Source organism: Rattus norvegicus, chromosome 17 (genome assembly GCF_021556685.1).
Source record: "Rattus norvegicus strain SHRSP/BbbUtx chromosome 17, alternate assembly SHRSP_T2T, whole genome shotgun sequence".
Lineage (NCBI taxonomy): Eukaryota > Metazoa > Chordata > Mammalia > Rodentia > Muridae > Rattus > Rattus norvegicus.
In genome coordinates, this window is record NC_141550.1 from 61,829,228 (window position 1) to 61,849,878 (window position 20,651).

Sequence of the window (20,651 nt, forward strand, 5' to 3'; positions counted from 1 at the left end):
CCACTGGTGCTCTTACTAGGATATTCATTGCTACCTATGGGGTCAGAGTCCAGGGTCAGTCCACGTATAGTCTTTAGGTAGTGGCTTATTCCCTGGAAGCTCTGGTTGCTTGGCATTGTTGTACTTTTGGGGTCTCGAGCCCCTTCAAGCTCTTCCAGTTCTTTCTCTGATTCCTTCAATAGGGGACCTATTCTCAGTTCAGTGGTTTGCTGCTGGCATTCGCCTCTGTATTTGCTGTATTCTGGCTGTGTCTCTCAGGAGCGATCTACATCCGGCTCCTGTCGGTCTGCACTTCTTTGCTTCATCCATCTAGTCCAATTGGGTGGCTGTATATGTATGGGCCAAATGTGGGGCAGGCTCTGAATGGGTGTTCCTTCAGTCTCTGTTTTAATCTTTGCGTCTCCCTTCCCTGCCAAGGGTATTCTTTTTCCTCATTTAAAGAAGGAGTGAAGCATTCACATTTTGATCATCCGTCTTGAGTTTCGTTTGTTCTAGGGATCTAGGGTAATTCAAGCATTTGGGCTAATAGCCACTTATCAATGAGTGCATACCATGTATGTCTTTCTGTGATTGGGTTAGTTCACTCAGGATGATATTTTCCAGTTCCAACCATTTGCCTACGAATTTCATAAACTCGTTGTTTTTGATAGCTGAGTAGTATTCCATTGTGTAGATGTACCACATTTTCTGTATCCATTCCTCTGTTGAAGGGCATCTGGGTTCTTTCCATTTTCTGGCTATTATAAATAAGGCTGCGATGAACATAGTGGAGCACGTGTCTCTTTTATATGTTGAGGCATCTTTTGGGTATATGCCCAAGAGAGGTATAGCTGGATCCTCAGGCAGTTCAATGTCCAATTTTCTGAGGAACCTCCAGACTGATTTCCAGAATGGTTTTACCAGTCTGCAATCCCACCAACAATGGAGGAGTGTTCCTCTTTCTCCACAACCTCGCCAGCATCTGCTGTCACCTGAGTTTTTGATCTTAGCCAATCGCACTGGTGTGAGGTGAAATCTCAGGGTTGTTTTGATTTGCATTTCCCTTATGACTAAAGATGTTGAACATTTCTTTAGGTGTTTCTCAGCCATTCGGTATTCCTCAGCTGTGAATTCTTTGTTTAGCTCTGAACCCCATTTTTTTTTTATTAACTTGAGTATTTCTTATATACATTTCGAGTGTTATTCCCTTTCCCGGTTTCCGGGCAAACATCCCCCTCCCCCCTCCCCTTCCTTATGGGTGTTCCCCTCCCAACCCTCCCCCCATTGCCGCCCTCCCCCCATAGACTAGTTCACTGTGGGTTCAGTCTTAGCAGGACCCAGGGCTTCCCCTTCCACTGGTGCTCTTACTAGGATATTCATTGCTACCTATGGGGTCAGAGTCCAGGGTCAGTCCATGTATAGTCTTTAGGTAGTGGCTTAGTCCCTGGAAGCTCTGGTTGCTTGGCATTGTTGTACTTTTGGGGTCTCGAGCCCCTTCAAGCTCTTCCAGTTCTTTCTCTGATTCCTTCAATAGGGGACCTATTCTCAGTTCAGTGGTTTGCTGCTGGCATTCGCCTCTATATTTGCTGTATTCTGGCTGTGTCTCTCAGGAGCGATCTACATCCGGCTCCTGTCGGTCTGCACTTCTTTGCTTCATCCATCTTGTCTAATTGGGTGGCTGTATATGTATGGGCCACATGTGGGGCAGGCTCTGAATGGGTGTTCCTTCAGTCTCTGTTTTAATCTTTGCCTCTCCCTTCCCTGCCAAGGGTATTCTTTTTCCTCATTTAAAGAAGGAGTGAAGCATTCACATTTTGATCATCCGTCTTGAGTTTCGTTTGTTCTAGGGATCTAGGGTAATTCAAGCATTTGGGCTAATAGCCACTTATCAATGAGTGCATACCATGTATGTCTTTCTGTGATTGGGTTAGCTCACTCAGGATGATATTTTCCAGTTCCAACCATTTGCCTACGAATTTCATAAACTCGTTGTTTTTGATAGCTGAGTAATATTCCATTGTGTAGATGTACCACATTTTCTGTATCCATTCCTCTGTTGAAGGGCATCTGGGTTCTTTCCATTTTCTGGCTATTATAAATAAGGCTGCGATGAACATAGTGGAGCATGTGTCTCTTTTATATGTTGAGGCATCTTTTGGGTATATGCCCAAGAGAGGTATAGCTGGATCATCAGGCAGTTCAATGTCCAATTTTCTGAGGAACCTCCAGACTGATTTCCAGAATGGTTTTACCAGTCTGCAATCCCACCAACAATGGAGGAGTGTTCCTCTTTCTCCACATCCTCGCCAGCATCTGCTGTCACCTGAGTTTTTGATCTTAGCCAATCGCACTGGTGTGAGGTGAAATCTCAGGGTTGTTTTGATTTGCATTTCCCTTATGACTAAAGATGTTGAACATTTCTTTAGGTGTTTCTCAGCCATTCGGCATTCCTCAGCTGTGAATTCTTTGTTTAGCTCTGAACCCCATTTTTTAATAGGGTTATTTGTTTCCCTGCGGTCTAACTTCTTGAGTTCTTTGTATATTTTGGATATAAGGCCTCTATCTGTTGTAGGGTTGGTAAAGATCTTTTCCCAATCTGTTGGTTGCCGTTTTGTCCTAACCACAGTGTCCTTTGCCTTACAGAAGCTTTGCAGTTTTATGAGATCCCATTTGTCCATTCTTGATCTTAGACCATAAGCCATTGGTGTTTTGTTCAGGAAATTTTTTCCAGTGCCCATGTGTTCCAGATGCTTCCCTAGTTTTTCTTCTATTAGTTTGAGTGTGTCTGGTTTGATGTGGAGGTCCTTGATCCACTTCGACTTAAGCTTTGTACAGGGTGATAAGCATGGATCGATCTGCATTCTTCTACATGTTGCCCTCCAGTTGAACCAGCACCATTTGCTGAAAATGCTATCTTTTTTCCATTGGATGGTTTTGGCTCCTTTGTCAAAAATCAAGTGACCATAGGTGTGTGGGTTCATTTCTGGGTCTTCAATTCTATTCCATTGGTCTATCTGTCTGTCTCTGTACCAATACCATGCAGTTTTTATCACTATTGCTCTGTAATACTGCTTGAGTTCAGGGATAGTGATTCCCCCTGAAGTCCTTTTATTGTTGAGGATAGCTTTAGCTATCCTGGGTTTTTTGTTATTCCAGATGAATTTGCAAATTGTTCTGTCTAACTCTTTGAAGAATTGGATTGGTATTTTGATGGGGATTGCATTGAATCTGTAGATTGCTTTTGGTAAAATGGCCATTTTTACTATATTAATCCTGCCAATCCATGAGCATGGGAGATCTTTCCATCTTCTGAGGTCTTCTTCAATTTCTTTCTTCAGTGCCTTGAAGTTCTTATTGTACAGATCTTTTACTTGCTTGGTTAAAGTCACACCGAGGTACTTTATATTATTTGGGTCTATTATGAAGGGTGTCGTTTCCCTAATTTCTTTCTCGGCTTGTTTCTCTTTTGTATAGAGGAAGGCAACTGATTTATTTGAGTTAATTTTATACACAGCCACTTTGCTGAAGTTGTTTATCAGCTTTAGTAGTTCTCTGGTGGAACTTTTGGGATCACTTAAATATACTATCATATCATCTGCAAATAGTGATATTTTGACCTCTTCTTTTCCGATCTGTATCCCTTTGATCTCCTTTTGTTGTCTGATTGCTCTGGCTAGAACTTCAAGAACTATATTGAATAAGTAGGGAGAGAGTGGGCAGCCTTGTCTAGTCCCTGATTTTAGTGGGATTGCTTCAAGTTTCTCTCCATTTAGTTTAATGTTAGCAACTGGTTTGCTGTATATGGCTTTTACTATGTTTAGGTATGGGCCTTGAATTCCTATTCTTTCCAGGACTTTTATCATGAAGGGGTGTTGAATTTTGTCAAATGCTTTCTCAGCATCTAATGAAATGATCATGTGGTTCTGTTCTTTCAGTTTGTTTATATAATGGATCACGTTGATGGTTTTCCGTATATTAAACCATCCCTGCATGCCTGGGATGAAGCCTACTTGATCATGGTGGATGATTGTTTTGATGTGCTCTTGAATTCGGTTTGCCAGAATTTTATTGAGTATTTTTGCGTCGATATTCATAAGGGAAATTGGTCTGAAGTTCTCTTTCTTTGTTGTGTCTTTGTGTGGTTTAGGTATAAGAGTAATTGTAGATTCGTAGAAGGAATTCGGTAGGGCTCCATCTGTTTCAATTTTGTGGAATAGTTTGGATAATATTGGTATGAGGTCTTCTATGAAGGTTTGATAGAATTCTGCACTAAACCCATCTGGACCTGGGCTCTTTTTGGTTGGGAGACCTTTAATGACTGCTTCTATTTCCTTAGGAGTTATGGGGTTGTTTAACTGGTTTATCTGTTCCTGATTTAACTTTGATACCTGGTATCTGTCTAGGAAATTGTCCATTTCCTGAAGATTTTCAAATTTTGTTGAATATAGGTTTTTATAGTAAGATCTGATGATTTTTTGAATTTCCTCTGAATCTGTAGTTATGTCTCCCTTTTCATTTCTGATTTTGTTAATTTGGACGCACTCTCTGTGTCCTCTCGTTAGTCTGGCTAAGGGTTTATCTATCTTGTTGATTTTCTCAAAGAACCAACTTTTGGTCCTGTTGATTCTTTCTATGGTCCTTTTTGTTTCTACTTGGTTGATTTCAGCTCTGAGTTTGATTATTTCCTGCCTTCTACTCCTCCTGGGTGTATTTGCTTCTTTTTGTTCTAGAGCTTTTAGGTGTGCTGTCAAGCTGCTGACATATGCTCTTTCCTGTTTCTTTCTGCAGGCACTCAGCGCTATGAGTTTTCCTCTTAGCACAGCTTTCATTGTGTCCCATAAGTTTGAGTATGTTGTATCTTCATTTTCATTAAATTCTAAAAAGTTTTTAATTTCTTTCTTTATTTCTTCCTTGACCAGGTTATCATTGAGTAGAGCATTGTTCAATTTCCAAGTATATGTGGGCATTCTTCCCTTATTGTTATTGAAGACCAGTTTTAGGCCGTGGTGGTCTGATAGCACGCGTGGGATTATTTCTATCTTTCTGTACCTGTTGAGGCCCGTTTTTTGACCGATTATATGGTCAATTTTGGAGAAAGTACCATGAGGAGCTGAGAAGAAGGTATATCCTTTTGCTTTAGGATAGAATGTTCTATAAATATCCGTTAAGTCCATTTGGCTCATGACTTCTCTTAGTCTGTCGACATCACTGTTTAATTTCTGTTTCCATGATCTGTCCACTGATGAGAGTGGGGTGTTGAAATCTCCCACTATTATTGTGTGAGGTGCAATGTGTGTTTTGAGCTTTAGTAAGGTTTCTTTTACGTATGTAGGTGCCCTTGTATTTGGGGCATAGATATTTAGGATTGAGAGTTCATCTTGGTGGATTTTTCCTTTGATGAATATGAAGTGTCCTTCCTTATCTTTTTTGATGACTTTTAGTTGGAAATTGATTTTATTTGATATTAGAATGGCTACTCCAGCTTGCTTCTTCTGACCATTTGCTTGGAAAGTTGTTTTCCAGCCTTTCACTCTGAGGTAGTGTCTGTCTTTGTCTCTGAGGTGTGTTTCCTGTAGGCAGCAGAATGCAGGGTCCTCGTTGCGTATCCAGTTTGTTAATCTATGTCTTTTTATTGGGGAGTTGAGGCCATTGATATTGAGAGATATTAAGGAATAGTGATTATTGTTTCCCTTTATATTCATATTTGGATGTGAGGTTATGTTTGTGTGCTTTCATTCTCTTTGTTTTGTTGCCAAGACGATTAGTTTCTTGCTTCTTCTAGGGTATAGCTTGCCTCCTTATGTTGGGCTTTACCATTTATTATCCTTTGTAGTGCTGGATTTGTAGAAAGATATTGTGTAAATTTGGTTTTGTCATGGAATATCTTGGTTTCTCCATCAATGTTAATTGAGAGTTTTGCTGGATACAGTAACCTGGGCTGGCATTTGTGTTCTCTTAGGGTCTGTATGACATCAGTCCAGGATCTTCTGGCCTTCATAGTTTCTGGCGAGAAGTCTGGTGTGATTCTGATAGGTCTCCCTTTATATGTTACTTGACCTTTTTCCCTTACTGCTTTTAATATTCTTTCTTTATTTTGTGCGTTTGGTGTTTTGACAATTATGTGACGGGAGGTGTTTCTTTTCTGGTCCAATCTATTTGGAGTTCTGTAGGCTTCTTGTATGCCTATGGGTATCTCTTTTTTTAGGTTAGGGAAGTTTTCTTCTATGATTTTGTTGAAGATATTTACTGGTCCTTTGAGCTGGGAGTCTTCACTCTCTTCTATACCTATTATCCTTAGGTTTGATCTTCTCATTGAGTCCTGGATTTCCTGTATGTTTTGGACCAGTAGCTTTTTCCGCTTTACATTATCTTTGACAGTTGAGTCAATGATTTCTATGGAATCTTCTGCTCCTGAGATTCTCTCTTCCATTTCTTGTATTCTGTTGGTGAAGCTTGTATCTACAGCTCCTTGTCTCTTCTTTTGGTTTTCTATATCCAGGGTTGTTTCCATGTGTTCTTTCTTGATTGCTTCTATTTCCATTTTTAATTCCTTCATCTGTTTGATTGTGTTTTCCTGGAATTCTTTCAGGGATTTTTGCCATTCCTCTCTGTAGGCTTCTACTTGTTTATTAATGATTTCCTGTGTTTCCCTAAGTGTGTTCATGTCTTTCTTGAAGTCCTCCAGCATCATGATCAAATATGATTTTGAAACTAGATCTTGCTTTTCTGGTGTGTTTGGATATTCCATGTTTGTTTTGGTGGGAGAATTGGGCTCCGAGGATGGCATGCAGTCTTGGTTTCTGTTGCTTGGGTTCCTGCGCTTGCCTCTCGCCATCAGATTATCTCTAGTGTTACTTTGTTCTGCTATTTCTGACAGTGGCTAGACTGACCTATAAGCCTGTGTGTCAGGAGTGCTGTAGACCTGTTTTCCTCTCTTTCAGTCAGTTATGGGGACAGTGTGTTCTGCTTTCGGGCGTGTAGTTTTTCCTCTCTACAGGTCTTCAGCTGTTCCTGTGGGCCTGTGTCTTGAGTTCACCAGGCAGCTTTCTTGCAGCAGAAAATTTGGTCTTACCTGTGGTCCCGAGGCTCAGGTTCGCTCGTGGGGTGCTGCCCAGGGGCTCTCTGCAGCGGCAGCAACCAGGAAGACCTGTGCCGCCCCCTCCGGGAGCCTCAGTGCACCAGGGTTCCAGATGGTCTTTGGCTTTTTCCTCTGGCGTCCGAGATGTGTGTGCAGGGAGCAGTCTCTTCTGGTTTCCCAGGCTTGTCTGCCTCTCTGAAGGTTTAGCTCTCCCTCCCACGGGATTTGGGTGCAGAGAACTGTTTATCCGGTCTGTTTCTTTCAGCTTCCGGCGGTGTCTCAGGCGCAGAAGTCCTGCCGCTCCTGGGCCCTCCCCCACGGGAGCCCAGAGGCCTTATACAGTTTCCTCTTGGGCCAGGGATGTGGGCAGGGGTGAGCAGTGTTGGTGGTCTCTTCCGCTCTGCAGCCTCAGGAGTGCCCACCTGACCAGGCGGTTGGGTCTCTCTCTCACCGGGTCTGGGAGCAGAGAGCTGCTGCGGGCCGGGATCCGCGGGTGTGGGACCGACACCCTAAATTATAATGCCATGTTCTAGAGCGGGTAGCACATTACTGCTTTACCAACATGAGCACCAGGATGATGTAGACTAATTTGCCCTTACTGGAGCTGTGTGTGGATGTTTGTATCCACTAATGACTGCCTTTGTTAGCCTAGTGCTCGGTGCTCAGCCGTGAGCAAAGCAGAGAACATTGGGCATAATCTTTACTTTTTTTTGACGGTCTTCAGATAAAGTTAATGCTGCTAAAGAACAAACTATTCCATCACTATGAAAAGCTCACAGCCATAGGCCACAGGAGAAAGAGCGAGCACTCTTCAGGAAGTGAGAGGTTCCAAAAGGCAAGATGAACCAGGGTACAGTCATAGGTATAAATGAGAGAACATGAATAAAATGTTTAATTATATGCGCAGATTAAAAAGAATGTCAAGAAGCTGGGGGAAAGGCTTCGTGGATATAGGCTGTGCAAGAATGAGGACCCCAATGTGTCCTGAGAACCCAAGCCAACTAGACAGGTTGGTGGGTGTCTAATTACAGCGCCAATAGCAAGTGTGGGAGTACAATCAGGAGTCAGGTAGCATGCTCTACAAAGCCGTGAGACTATCCTGACCTTTACACACATGGACATGCACACAAAAGTGCGCACGCACACACATGCACAGATGCACGCAAAGAAAAGACTTACAGAACGTACTACAAAACAATAAAAATTCCCAGCGCTGACTACTTTTCACTGACTCCGCGTTACTTGAAATTCCCCGCGCTGTAAGCACAGTGCTTAGAGACAGCAGTAAGCAACCAATGCTTCCCTTACTAAAAAGTGCACATCTAAGCCATTTGACAGCATATTCATCATGCTTTAAAAACTCTGTGTGTGTGTGTGTGTGTGTGTGTGTGTGTGTGTGTGTGTCTGTTTTTAGGTATCAACCCCCAACCGCAAAGACACTAAGGCAAATACTCTTCTACTGAACTACACCTCTAACCCCCACTAATATCTCTGTGGTTCGTTATACATACCTTGAATCTATTAGGAATTCATTGTAATACGGATTTTTCTGACTTTTTGCCTCTGATTATGCATTCATCCCAACAATATGTGCTGTTATGCCTTAAACATGACTCATGGCCCACCTTGACCAGGGCCACAGCAGTTGCTCTCGAGTCCTGACAGACACAGCTGGCTCTCCTCTGCAGTAGGGCTTTCGCTGTCTCACTGCACTCCACACAAAGAGGCTGCCTGTCACTTTGCTACTTACATCCTTGTCAAGGACTTCTCCTCCACTCAGAATGAGATCCAAATTTCTTAACATGCTTACAGCTAGGGTGGTCTTATCGTTCTGCTCCTCTTGTGACAGCAGCACTGGAACTGCAGGCCACCCAGGGCAAGCTCAGCTCCTTGCTTTACAACCTCTTTAGAAAGATTTCGTGTACTATTCAACTTCACCCTCCACCCCCAACCTACTATGCTCATCTCTGCCCGCTTCTGTCTACCTCACACCCAAAGCCACTCCCATATTTATTTCACTTACTGCTTCCAAGCCAAACTGGCATTTCCTACCATCTTCACTATTCAAACAGATCCTCTACAAGTTCCATCCAGATAATCTGGCACAAATCTGGCACTGAGTAGACATTTAAGAAAGAATAGGTAAAGATCTACCTCATTTTGTTTGAAAGTTACTAAATATAAGCTATAAAACCTGCCCCCCAAAAAGGTGACAGACCTGTGAGGTCTAAATATTGTTATTCTATAGTGACCATGTATTTGATTGAACAAATCTTGAAATGTTTGGGGGGAAAAAAAACCCTTGGTGTGTCTGGAGTACATCTTAGGCCTCTCCTCTGTACTGTCAATGAAGTAATTCAAACAGAACAGCAGTGTAAAATTAAGTAATTTCCTTTATCCACTAAAACTTTAAGAAGTGTTTACATTGCATCCGAATTGCATATGCAGATTCTACATTCTACTTATCTTGCTTCCCAAGATTTAAGGACTGAGTGGTTACATTTCTTAAACACCTAAAATTATTTTAAAGGCAATCTTTTGAGAAGAATTATCCACAAAGGTAACATTCAAGAGTTGGTAGCTATGTAAATCCCTTCAAGGAGACCATTGTCAAACATTAAGACATGGAAAGAAAGACTCTTGTCACAAGGCTGGCTGGCCCCTGAGCAACCCACTCACTGAATTACCGTGTCTGGCTCCCGTTTGCTCTCCATATGCACTTCTTGAGCATGCAACTGTCATGCTAACCTTGCATCCAGGTTTTGGTCATGTTGCTACATAAACATAAAAACTAAATAGATCATCCACTAACGTATTTTCCACATGGTGAAGTTTAACGATTCAATCACTATGAAGTTTTTTTTTTTCTTTTTCTTTTTCTTTTTCTTTTTTTCGGAGCTGGGGACCAAACCCAGGGCCTTGCGTTTGCTAGGCAAGCGCTCTACCACTGAGCTAAATCCCCAACCCCCACTATGAAGTTTTATCTAATTGATATCACAATGCCATTGGTAACACTTGACGCTTAAAACAAATGTCATTTTCCATCCAGAATGATGTCTGTATTGTTAGCTAACTGCTCTTCAAACACTATTGAATAGAATAGCAAAATACTTTATTTTTTTCATCTGAAACACTGTGTTCAGCTCAGTACTTTTGAAACAAACTATTGTCTTGCTAAGGAATTTAACTGGCTTCTCACAGCTCACCTCAATCTGCCATAGCTGATGAAAATTAATAATAGGCAGTATGAAACCAGATATAGCAATCTTCAGAGCACTGTCTGACTGCAATTTCCTTCCCAAAGCACGCTAATTCCAAGCAACATTTTCTCCAATGTTACTGTGCTTTGGAACTCAAGTTTAACTCCTCAACCATTACGAATTGTTACGCCTCACGGTGCTATTTAGAGTCCACTCACTCATTCCAGGCATGTGCTCAGACATTCTCTCTAGGGATTAGACATCATACTCTATGGATATTTTACTTCCACTCTGATTCATCACTATCTTTTTCAAAATGTAAATTGAAGAGCAAGTACAGCATGGCCCCAAAAGACATTTCTCCCAGAGGGTAAAATCAGGTTTTTCCTACTTGGAGAAGTTGGTGGTGGGCAAGCAACATGATCAAAATCCATCTTATGAAATTCTCAAGGAATAAAGTAATATTTAAAAATAAAGCCCACGCAATATCCTATGATTATCAGTAACCATCGTAAAATAACCCTTTGTTTAATTATGGGGTCCAGGTGAGATAGCAATTTATATATAAGGGCAGCGGTGTCCAGTCCAAATGTTTGCATCACAGGACTTGACGCAATCAAATTCTGTAAATTCAGACCTCAGACCAAGAGCAGGAAAACCATGAATCACCTTCTCTAGCTGCATCCCATCTGGAGGAAAGATAAGTGGTCAAACCAGGGAAGAGCGAAAACAAGAGAGCCAAGCTCTGGCTACTACCGTCTCGCAAGCTTGTATTTGAGAACTGCTCTACTCTAACAGGGGGTGGGATCCTGAAACAGAAATCAGTGTGAAGAACAGGAAGTGAGGATACGAAGTGAGGAGGAACAGAGATGCTAACATCCTCCTCCCATAAAGTTGATAATAAAGTACCTATTATCAATTAGCTGTGGGGAATAATCCATGCCGAAATGTGCGCTGGGCCTCTGTTCTGCAGCCACTAGATCAAATGAATTCACCATGTCAATGAAAACCTAACTTTCAAAGCAAATCACACTTGTCAACCCCGACTGTGGCTTGCCATTACAGTCCTGTCCTGTTAAAGGCTTCATCACTACTCTTAAGTACTTAGTACCCGAGGATCAGTTCTTTCTCCTTGAGATGGTTTGGGGTGTTGGGATCGCACACTATTTGAGCGAGCCTGCACCTGAATATGGAGGCATGAAGCAACTGGCCCACAGTCCCCTGGAGCACCGTTGAGAAGACAGACACCACGGCCACATGGTGTTCTCACCTTCACATTGGGTTTGGACAGCAGTTTCAACAGCTCTCTGATCTCACTGTTTGGTGGCTTGTTCTGGAGCTCGTCAGCCAGCTGCAAGGGAATTACATCAACATGAGTAACAGAGTGCAGAATGCCGTAAGGTTCACTGTGTCACGACTGAATGTTTGCTTTCCAGAGCTACAGGATAAGTCAGCAGGAACGAAGCAGGCCATCAATCCGTGTTCTTCTCTCCAGGCTAGGCTGAGTGCAACTGGAGTAATCCTGTCAGCCAATTCACCTTCTGATTTACTGCCAGGAGGGCAAATCCCAGCACTTCATCTCTGTGAATGGTCTTCTGCGCACAGACAAAGGGCCATTTGTAAAAAGGACTGGATCAGCTTTGACAGTGTACAAAAAAAAAAGAGAGAAAGACAGCTCCTGGATGAGGTGGTGAAACTCTCAGGGCTTCCAGAAACCCACAGTAGCTATGCTGTTCAGAGCTGGGGTAAAAAAGACCTTAAACGCTCCTAACAGGGTCAATGGCCTGTAGCTTCTATTATGCGTCTGTACACAGTCTACAAAGTCTATTGAATAGGAGCCAAGTTCACCAAGAACCCAGAACTATTCAGCAACTACTCTGGTACCAAAACACAGCAGTATTTTACTATAACCATCAAGGATACCTACATGTTGGTTTAAAAGACTGAAATTTGACATCACTCATGTTCTACACTAAAAATATATGGAATGCTCTCACTGCAAAAAAGTATGTTGAGGTGGCAGACAAGCAAACTGCCCTGAGATGATTCTTATGAAATGAGCATGTGTGTGCAAGGGTACTAACCACATCCCATAATATATAAATTCCCATTTGCCAACTATAAACAAGGTAAATGTAAAAGAAAAAAAACTTCCAATCAATTTTATGCTATAAGTATGCATACACACACACACACACACACACACACACACGCACACATACGATTCAAACAGTTAAGAAGAGATGATAATTATGAACTACATGATTACGTGTGTGTTTATGTGTATGTGTGTATGTGTGCATATATATTTTATATATATGTATATATATATACATATATATATATATATATTCATTCATGTTTTCTTCTTAAAATACCACATGGAACTCCATTAGTCTCCACTGTCTTCCCCACGCTGGCAGGACACAATGGTGTAGAGGTACAATATACAAGAAGGCAAAATCAGAGAAAATTGATAGATTCATCCTATGTCAAACCTGCTTTCATCTTATTAAGATACAAATTTTAACCTACACAGATAGCTCTTTTCTCACTACATGCATGTGTTTTAACATTTAAATACATCATTCTAGTAAATTAAATTCTGTAGTTTATAACTACACAGATTCTAATGTGTCTATTTGTGGAGCTTCTGAACCTTGAACCCATGTGTCACATAGTCGGGGCACACTCTCACATTAAATGATATTCCCTGTCTTGAATTCTGTTTGTTTGTTTGTTTGTTTGTTTGAAAAACAATCGAAAGGAAAATCGGGGGCTGAAGAGACGGCTTAGCAGTGAAAAATGTCTATTGTTCTTCCAAGAGACTTGAGCTTGGTTCCCAGCATACAATTGCTTCTCTAGGAGATCCAACATCCTCTTCTGGTACACACACACACACACACACACACACACACACACACACTCACTCACTCACACAGACAGACAGACACACATAAATCTTCAAAGGAAATTTCAATAATTTGCTCGGGAGGAGGTCATTAGTTTCCACATAAACATTTCTAAGACCTCTCTGAGGTCTATGTTTTGATGCTGGCTTTTAAGGCTCTTACAAGCTGTAATTGCAGCAACTCACAGGACTATCTTTATACCTTTATTCCCCTTTTAAATGTCTGAGTTCTGTGTTGCACAAGTATGTTTTTCATGGGACAGGTGGTAAAACACACTCATGTCCACAGAGATCACAAAAGGGATGCCTTTATCTTACATATTAGGATATAAAGTCAACTGGAAGACAGTGGACTTGTTTATTTGACTGGGGCCCCCACACTCTACAGCACTGAGTTATGGTTTGCTCTATGGCAACAGGAGCACAACTGAAGAGCAGGAAAGAAGCTGCAGTAGTCGCTCCACACATCAACCCATTCGTTGTCGAGCTCTGTGCTCTTACAGTTTATCCAGGTGGGTTCTCTATTCATCTGCGTCTGAGAGTTAACAGTGGGAATCAGCAAGTGAGTTCCCCTTCCAAAGGCTTAAAATAAAATTATAGAGACAGGAAATTAACTACTCCATCAATGCCAAATGCTTCTTACATTTATTCTTTGGTTATAAAGGCAATTTGGAATGGTCTAATGTCCATAAATCATGACTATACTCTAGGATTCATTTTCAAAACAATCCTGCCCTTTATGGATTTAATATGCCCACTTTCTATCCTAGTATCTGTCATTTTTTTTTGTACTGTCAGCAATGTAACTATCTCATTTGTCTTTATTTCTCCAAAGCATTCCCCTTGTGTGACCAGCACAGAACACTGATGCCAGGCAGTTTTTCACCGCACAGAATTTGAAGCCTACAATTTCTATTATGCAGACACCAAGGCATAATATCAGGGTACTTTCCATGCACAATTTTAGAAAAAGCACACGCATGGTGATGATGGAGATTTGGGAAACATCCACAACTTCTTCTCGTTTTCACTCAAAGGACCGTACACATCTATCTGCAGTGGGGTGGGTCCCACTCGGGGCAGCGACACGGGTGATACACTCTGCAAACCCAGAAAGGCATACTCACGTCATCAGCCAAAGCTGCCGCGCCATGGAGAATGGGCACTGGACTCTGCTTCTCATAGTAGTGAAGTTTCTCATGGATCTGAAGAAAATGAAAGTGGTATGAGTTCACCTGCTGGCAAAGCGTCAGATACTTAAACACTTTCACTATTGTGAACAGAATCACAGCTCTCAATCATCTTCAAGTCATGCGTTCGAATCAACCGAAAGACGGCAGACTTGAGTATGCGATCCATCAATTGCTACCGAGGGTCAAATGGCAAAGCCATCTTCAGACAGAACACATAAAAACGCTAAGTCTTTGTTTCTCATCCTCAACAGAAGCCACTGTTTGAAAGCTATACTGCCTCAAGATTACAAGTATGCTTTGTAGCTTAGGCTCCCACAAAACAACAACAACAACAACAGCAGCAGCAGCAGCAGCAGCAGCAGCAGCAGCAGCAGCAGCAGCAGCAGCAGCAGCAGCAGCAGCAACAGCAGCTATGAACAAAGCAAAGTAGTAAATAGCAGCCCTGTTCTGACAGATGGGTCTGTAGAAGCTGCAAAAGGGGGGGAGGGGAGATTCAGGCTCTGGGAGCTGCCAAAGCCATACGCACTGTACCCAGTACTGTTCCAACAACCTGCTTTGTTACCCCACCCCCCACCCACCCAATTATGGTCGCTTCCGAAATTCAGAGCTCAAAGAAATTAAGGGCTTTCTCTTGACCACGGACATCATCCCTAGATCAAATAACACCACTCCCCAGGCTGTAAAACAGCATTAAGTTCACCTGCTGACCAAGAAGCAGCTACTTAAATACTTTCACTATTGTGAACAGAATCGCATCTGCAAAACAAGTAAATGATATTAAAAAGTAAAAATAACCCTTTTCATGCCCCATCATGGCCTAAGAAACACGAGCAAGAATGTATTTTAAAGCAGTATCAGGCAAATCGAGTTTCTTAAAAGGATCTGGGCTAGAGACGCGGCTCAGCAGTTAAGAGTGCATGACGCTCTTGCACAGGGGACTCAAGTTCAAATCCCACCACTCATACCAGGCATCTTACCTGTAACCCCAGCTCCAACCCCTCTGCCCCCATGGCTCCACCACATGCACGTCCCACAGACACATACATACCCACACATTTAGACGTAATTAAAATAATATAATCTTTAGAATCTTTAAAATGCATCGTGGTATAGTAAGTAAATCCTTCTTTGACCAATGTGAGACATTATCACCCTTATTTATGCTTCTTCCTTAGCATTTAAAATACCTGAGAACTTACATTAGCCTATCCTTACTTACAATTAAGCCTGTGTTAGTCCTGCTGGGACTAGATGTCCCAGGGTTGGGTGGTACCCAAGGGGGTACCCTCCTCCTCTGAGGAGAAGGGGAGGGTGCAATGGTGGGGGGAGACTTGTAAGGGTGGGACTGGGAGGAGAGGAGGAAGGGGGGTTGGGATAGGAATTTAAAGTGAATAAAAATAAATTATTGAAAGAAAAAAAAAAGAAAACCATCCTTTGCTGTGTTTAAAAAAGTGTGTCACCATCCCCCATTAAGTATAGTCAAAGCTAGCCAAGCATTTGTAAGAATCTGCAAGAGAGATTTTGTTTTGATTAGCCAGACGCTCCTGCTGAGAGCAGATCCTATTACTTTTGGCAATCTGGTATAGAAGGGAAGGGAGGCAGGGAAAGGCTTGTGATAGTTATGGCATTACCAGAATGAGCAGAGTAATGTTGTCTATTTAATATTTTGGAGCCTTTAAATTACTCATCATGAATTGTAAAGAATGTAAGAAATGAATTATTTTGGGGGAAACCATAAAATTGTGATTTGAAAACAAGTGAGCTGGCTGTAGGCTGCTCAGCGATGTCCAACCACGGGGCACTAACTTGGACTGTTAGGAAACTTGTCTAGCTTTCCTACAATCATTGTTCAGAATGCTTCCGTGCTAGACTACATGGAGGCTCACACTTAGGAGACACATCTTTAATCTCAACATTTAGTAGGGATCAGAAATTCAAGGTCGTCTTCAGCTATACAGGGTGTCTGAAGACAACCAGGTGCCCTAAAACTGTTTCAAACAAACAAAGCGAAACAAAGAACATGGCTGTTCCTATGTGCAACCAATTTTTAAAAGGAAGTTATAGTCATCTTCAATTGGATACATTTTGAAAGTAAATGTGGTACCCAAATCCCATGAGGGAGAGAGCTGGACTCTCACAGGTAATGACAATCCTGAGAACTCAGGGGAAACCTCCACTTCTGCTCACACTGATGTCCCAAGAGGAACCTGCCTAGTGCCCTCTGGATACAGGAACATAGCAGGAACATAGGAGCATCCACCAGCAGGAACCTTCATGCTTCTGTCTGCACCCAGAACTGAACTGGTCCCACAGCTCTCTGTACCCAAATCCCTTGGGGGATAGAGCAGGACTCTCAGAAGTAGGGACAATCCTGAGACCTCAGGGGAGACCACCACTTCTGCCCACATTCCTGACCCAAGAGGAACCTGCCTCGGGATACAGGAACACACAAGCAGTCAAAAGCAGGAAATTTCCAGTTTCTGCCTGAGCTCCCAGGTGAAAGCCAGTCTCCTGGAGCACTGACACACCTGAGAGCTGAGAATAGACCAACTCTTCTGCTCCAAGCAAGCCACCTGGAAGCATCAGGACACACAAAGCCAGGAGCAGTTCTCTGTTCCCAGATCCCAAGGAAAGAAAACAGGTCTATAGGAGTGCTGACACACAGGCTTACAGGAGGGTCAAGTCACTGTCAGAGACAGCAAGACAAGCTAACACCAGGTAGGACCCTAAGCAACAGAAACCAAGACTACTTAGCATCATCAAAGTCCAGTTCTCACACCAAAGCAAATACTGGGTATTCAAACATACCAGAAAAGCAAGTTTTGGATTTAAAATCACATCTCATAATGTTGATAGAGGACTTTAAGAAGGACATGAATAACTCCCTTAAAGAAATACAGGACAACACAGGTAAACAAGTAAAAGCCCTTAAAGTGGAAACACAAAAGCCCCTCAAAGAATTGCAGGAAAAAACAACTAAACAGGAGAAGGAACTGAGAAAAAAATCATCCAGGATTAAAAAATGAAAATAGAAACAATAAGGAAAGGAAAAAGGGGAACAATCCTGGAGTTAAAAGTCTTAGGAAACAGATCAGGAGTAATAGATACAAGCATCACCAACAGAATACAAGAGATAGAAGAGAGAATCTCAGGGGCAGAAGATACCATAGAAAACATCGATACAACAGTCAAAGAAAATGCAAAATGCAAAAAGCTCCTAACCCAAAACATCCAGGAAATCAGGACACAATAAGAAGACCAAATCTAAGGATAACAGATATAGAAGAAAGGGAAGATACCAAACTTAAAGGGCAAGTAAATATTTCCAAAAAAAATTATAGAAGAAAACTTCCCTAAAGAGAGAGATGCCCATAAACATACAAGAAGCCTAAAGAACTCCAAATACATTGGACCAGAAAAGAAATTCCTCCCATCACATAATAGTCACTAAACGCACAAAACAAAGAAAGAATATTAAAAGCAGCAAGGGAAAAGAACAGGTAACATATAAAGGCAGACCTACCAGAAGTACACCAGACTTCTTACCACAGACTATGAAAGCCAGAATATCCTGGGCAGATGTTATACAGGTCTTAAGAGAATACAAATGTAAGCCCAGGTTACTATATCCAGCAAAACTCTCAATTAACATAGATAGAGAAACCAAGATATTCCATGACAAAACCAAATTTAAATGATATTTTTCTACAAATCCAGCCCTATAAAGGATAATAGATGAAAAACTCCAACACAAAGAGAAAACATACACCCTTAGAAAAAGAAAAAAAGTAATCTCCTTACAAAGACACCAAAAGAAGAGAGCTACACAAACATAATTCCACCACCAACAAAAATAGAAGGGAAAACAATCATTATTCATTAATATCTCTTAACATCAATGGATTCAATTCCCCAATAAAAAGACATAGATTAAGAGACTGGTTACATAAACAGGACCCAGCATTTTGCTGCCTACAGGAAACACACCTCAGTGACAAAGACAGACACTACCTCAGAGTGAAAGGCTGGAAAACAATTTTCCAAGCAAATGGTCCCAAGAAACAAACTGGAGTAGTCATTCTAATATCGAATAAACTTGACTTTCAACCAAAAGTTATCAAAAAAGATAAGGAAGAACACTTGATATTCATTAAAAAAATCAAGATGAACTCTCAATCCTGAATATTTATGCTCCAAATGCAAGGGCACCTACATTCATAAAAGAAACCTTACTAAAGTTCAAAGCACACATTGCAGCTCCCACAATAATAGTGAGAGACTTCAACACCCCACTCTCATCAATGGACAGATCACGGAAACAGAAATTAAACAGAGACATAGAGAAATTAACAGAAGTTATGGACCAAATGGATTTAACAGGTATTTATAGAACATTTCATCCAAAAACAAAATAATATACCTTCTTCTCAGCACCCCATTGTACCTTTTCCAAAACTGACCATAGAACTGGTCACAAGACAGGCATTATCAGATATAAGAAGACTGAAATAATCCCATGCATCCTATCAGATCACCACGGACTAAGGTTGATCTTCAATAACAACAAAAACAACAGAAAGCCTGCATATACATGGAAGTTGAACAATGCTCTACTTAATGATAATGTGGTCAAGGGAGAAATAGAGAAATTAAAAACTTTGGAATTTAATGAAAACGAAGACACAACATACACAAACATATGGGATACAGTGAAAACAGTGCTAAGAGGAAGACTCATAGCTCTGAGTGCCTCCAAAAAGAAACTGGAAATAGGACACATTAGCAGCTTGACAGCACACCTAAAAGTTCTAGAAAAAAAAGAAGCAAATACACCCAAGAGGGAGTAGAAGGCAGAAAATAATCAAACTCAGGGATGAAATCAACCAACTAGAAAAAAAAAAAAGAACTATACAAAGAATCAACAAAACCAGAAGCTGGTTCTTTGAGAAAATAAACAAGATAGATAAACCCTTATCCAGACTAACCCAAGGGCACAGAGACAGTATCCAAATTAACAAAATCAGAAATGAAATGGGAGACATAACAACAGAATCTGAGGAAAGTCAAAAAACCATCAGACCCTACTACAAAAGCCTATATTCAACAAAACTTGAAAATCTGCAGAAAATGGACAATTTCCTAGACAGATACTAGGTACTAAAGTTAAATCAGGATCAGATAAACCATCTAAACAGTCCCATAACGCCTAAAGAAATAGAGGCAGTTATTAAAAGTCTCCCAACCAAAAAAAGCCCAGGATCAGATGTGCAGAACTTGATCAGATCTTCATAGAAGACCTTATACCAATACTGTCCAAACTTCCACAAAATAGAACCAGAAGGATCACTTCCCAATTTCTTCTATGAAGCCACAATTAAGCTTATACATAAACTACACAAAGACACAACAAAGAAAGAGAACCTCAGACCAAAATCCCTTATGAATATCGAAGTAAAAATACTCAATAAAATTCTGGCAAACCAAATCCAAGAACACATCAAAACGACCATCCATCATAATCAAGTAAGCTTCATCCCAGGGATGCAGGGATGGGTCAATATATGGAAATCCATCAATGTAATCCACTGTGTAAACAAACTCAAAGGAAAAAAAACACATGATCACCTCATTAACTGCTGAGAAGGCATTTGATAAAATCCAACACCCCGTCATGATAAAAGTCTTGGAGAGATCAGGGATTCAAGGCCCATGCCTCAACATAGTAAAAGCAATATACAGCAAACCAGTAGCCAACATCAATCTAATTGGAGAGAAACTTGAAGCAATCCCACTAAAATAAGGAACTAGACAATGCTGCACACTCTCTCCCTACATATTTAATATAGTACTCGAAGTCCTAGCCAGAGCAATAAGACAACAAAAGGAGATAACAGGGATACAAATTGGAAAGGAAGAAGTCAAAATATCACTATTTGCAGATCATATGACAGTATACTTAAGTGACCACAAAAGTTCCACCAGAGAACTACTAAGCCTGATATACAGCTTCAGCAAAGTGGCTGGGTATAAAATTAACTCAAACAAATCAATAGCCTTCCTCCAATCAAAGGATAAACAGGCTGAGAAAAAAGTTATGAAAGTGCCACTCTTCACAATAGTCAAAAATAACATAAAATACCTCAGTGTGACTCTAACCAAGCAAGTAAGAGATCTGTATGTCAAGAACTTCAAGTCTCTGAAGAAAGAAATTGTAGATCTCAGAAGATGAAAAGACCTTTCATGCTCATGGATCAGCAGGATTAACTTAGTAAAAATGGCCATCTTACTAA

The 20,651-nt window shown here is 41.2% G+C and overlaps 1 protein-coding gene across 8 annotated transcripts in view; it reads right to left on the reverse strand.

The window, feature by feature from the left end:
* Mpp7 (MAGUK p55 scaffold protein 7) overlaps positions 1–20,651 on the reverse strand; it is a 269,029-nt gene that overhangs the window by 79,538 nt on the left and 168,840 nt on the right. For all 8 annotated transcript variants that reach the window (XR_015640818.1, XR_015640817.1, XR_015640819.1 and 5 more), the window contains 2 exon segments: positions 14,296–14,373; positions 11,528–11,608 (listed from right to left, as the gene is read on the reverse strand). Coding sequence is in view for 4 of the 8 variants with exons in the window: in XM_087590730.1 (XP_087446856.1) it covers positions 11,528–11,608; positions 14,296–14,373 (159 nt within the window). In the remaining 4 variants the exon portion in view is untranslated.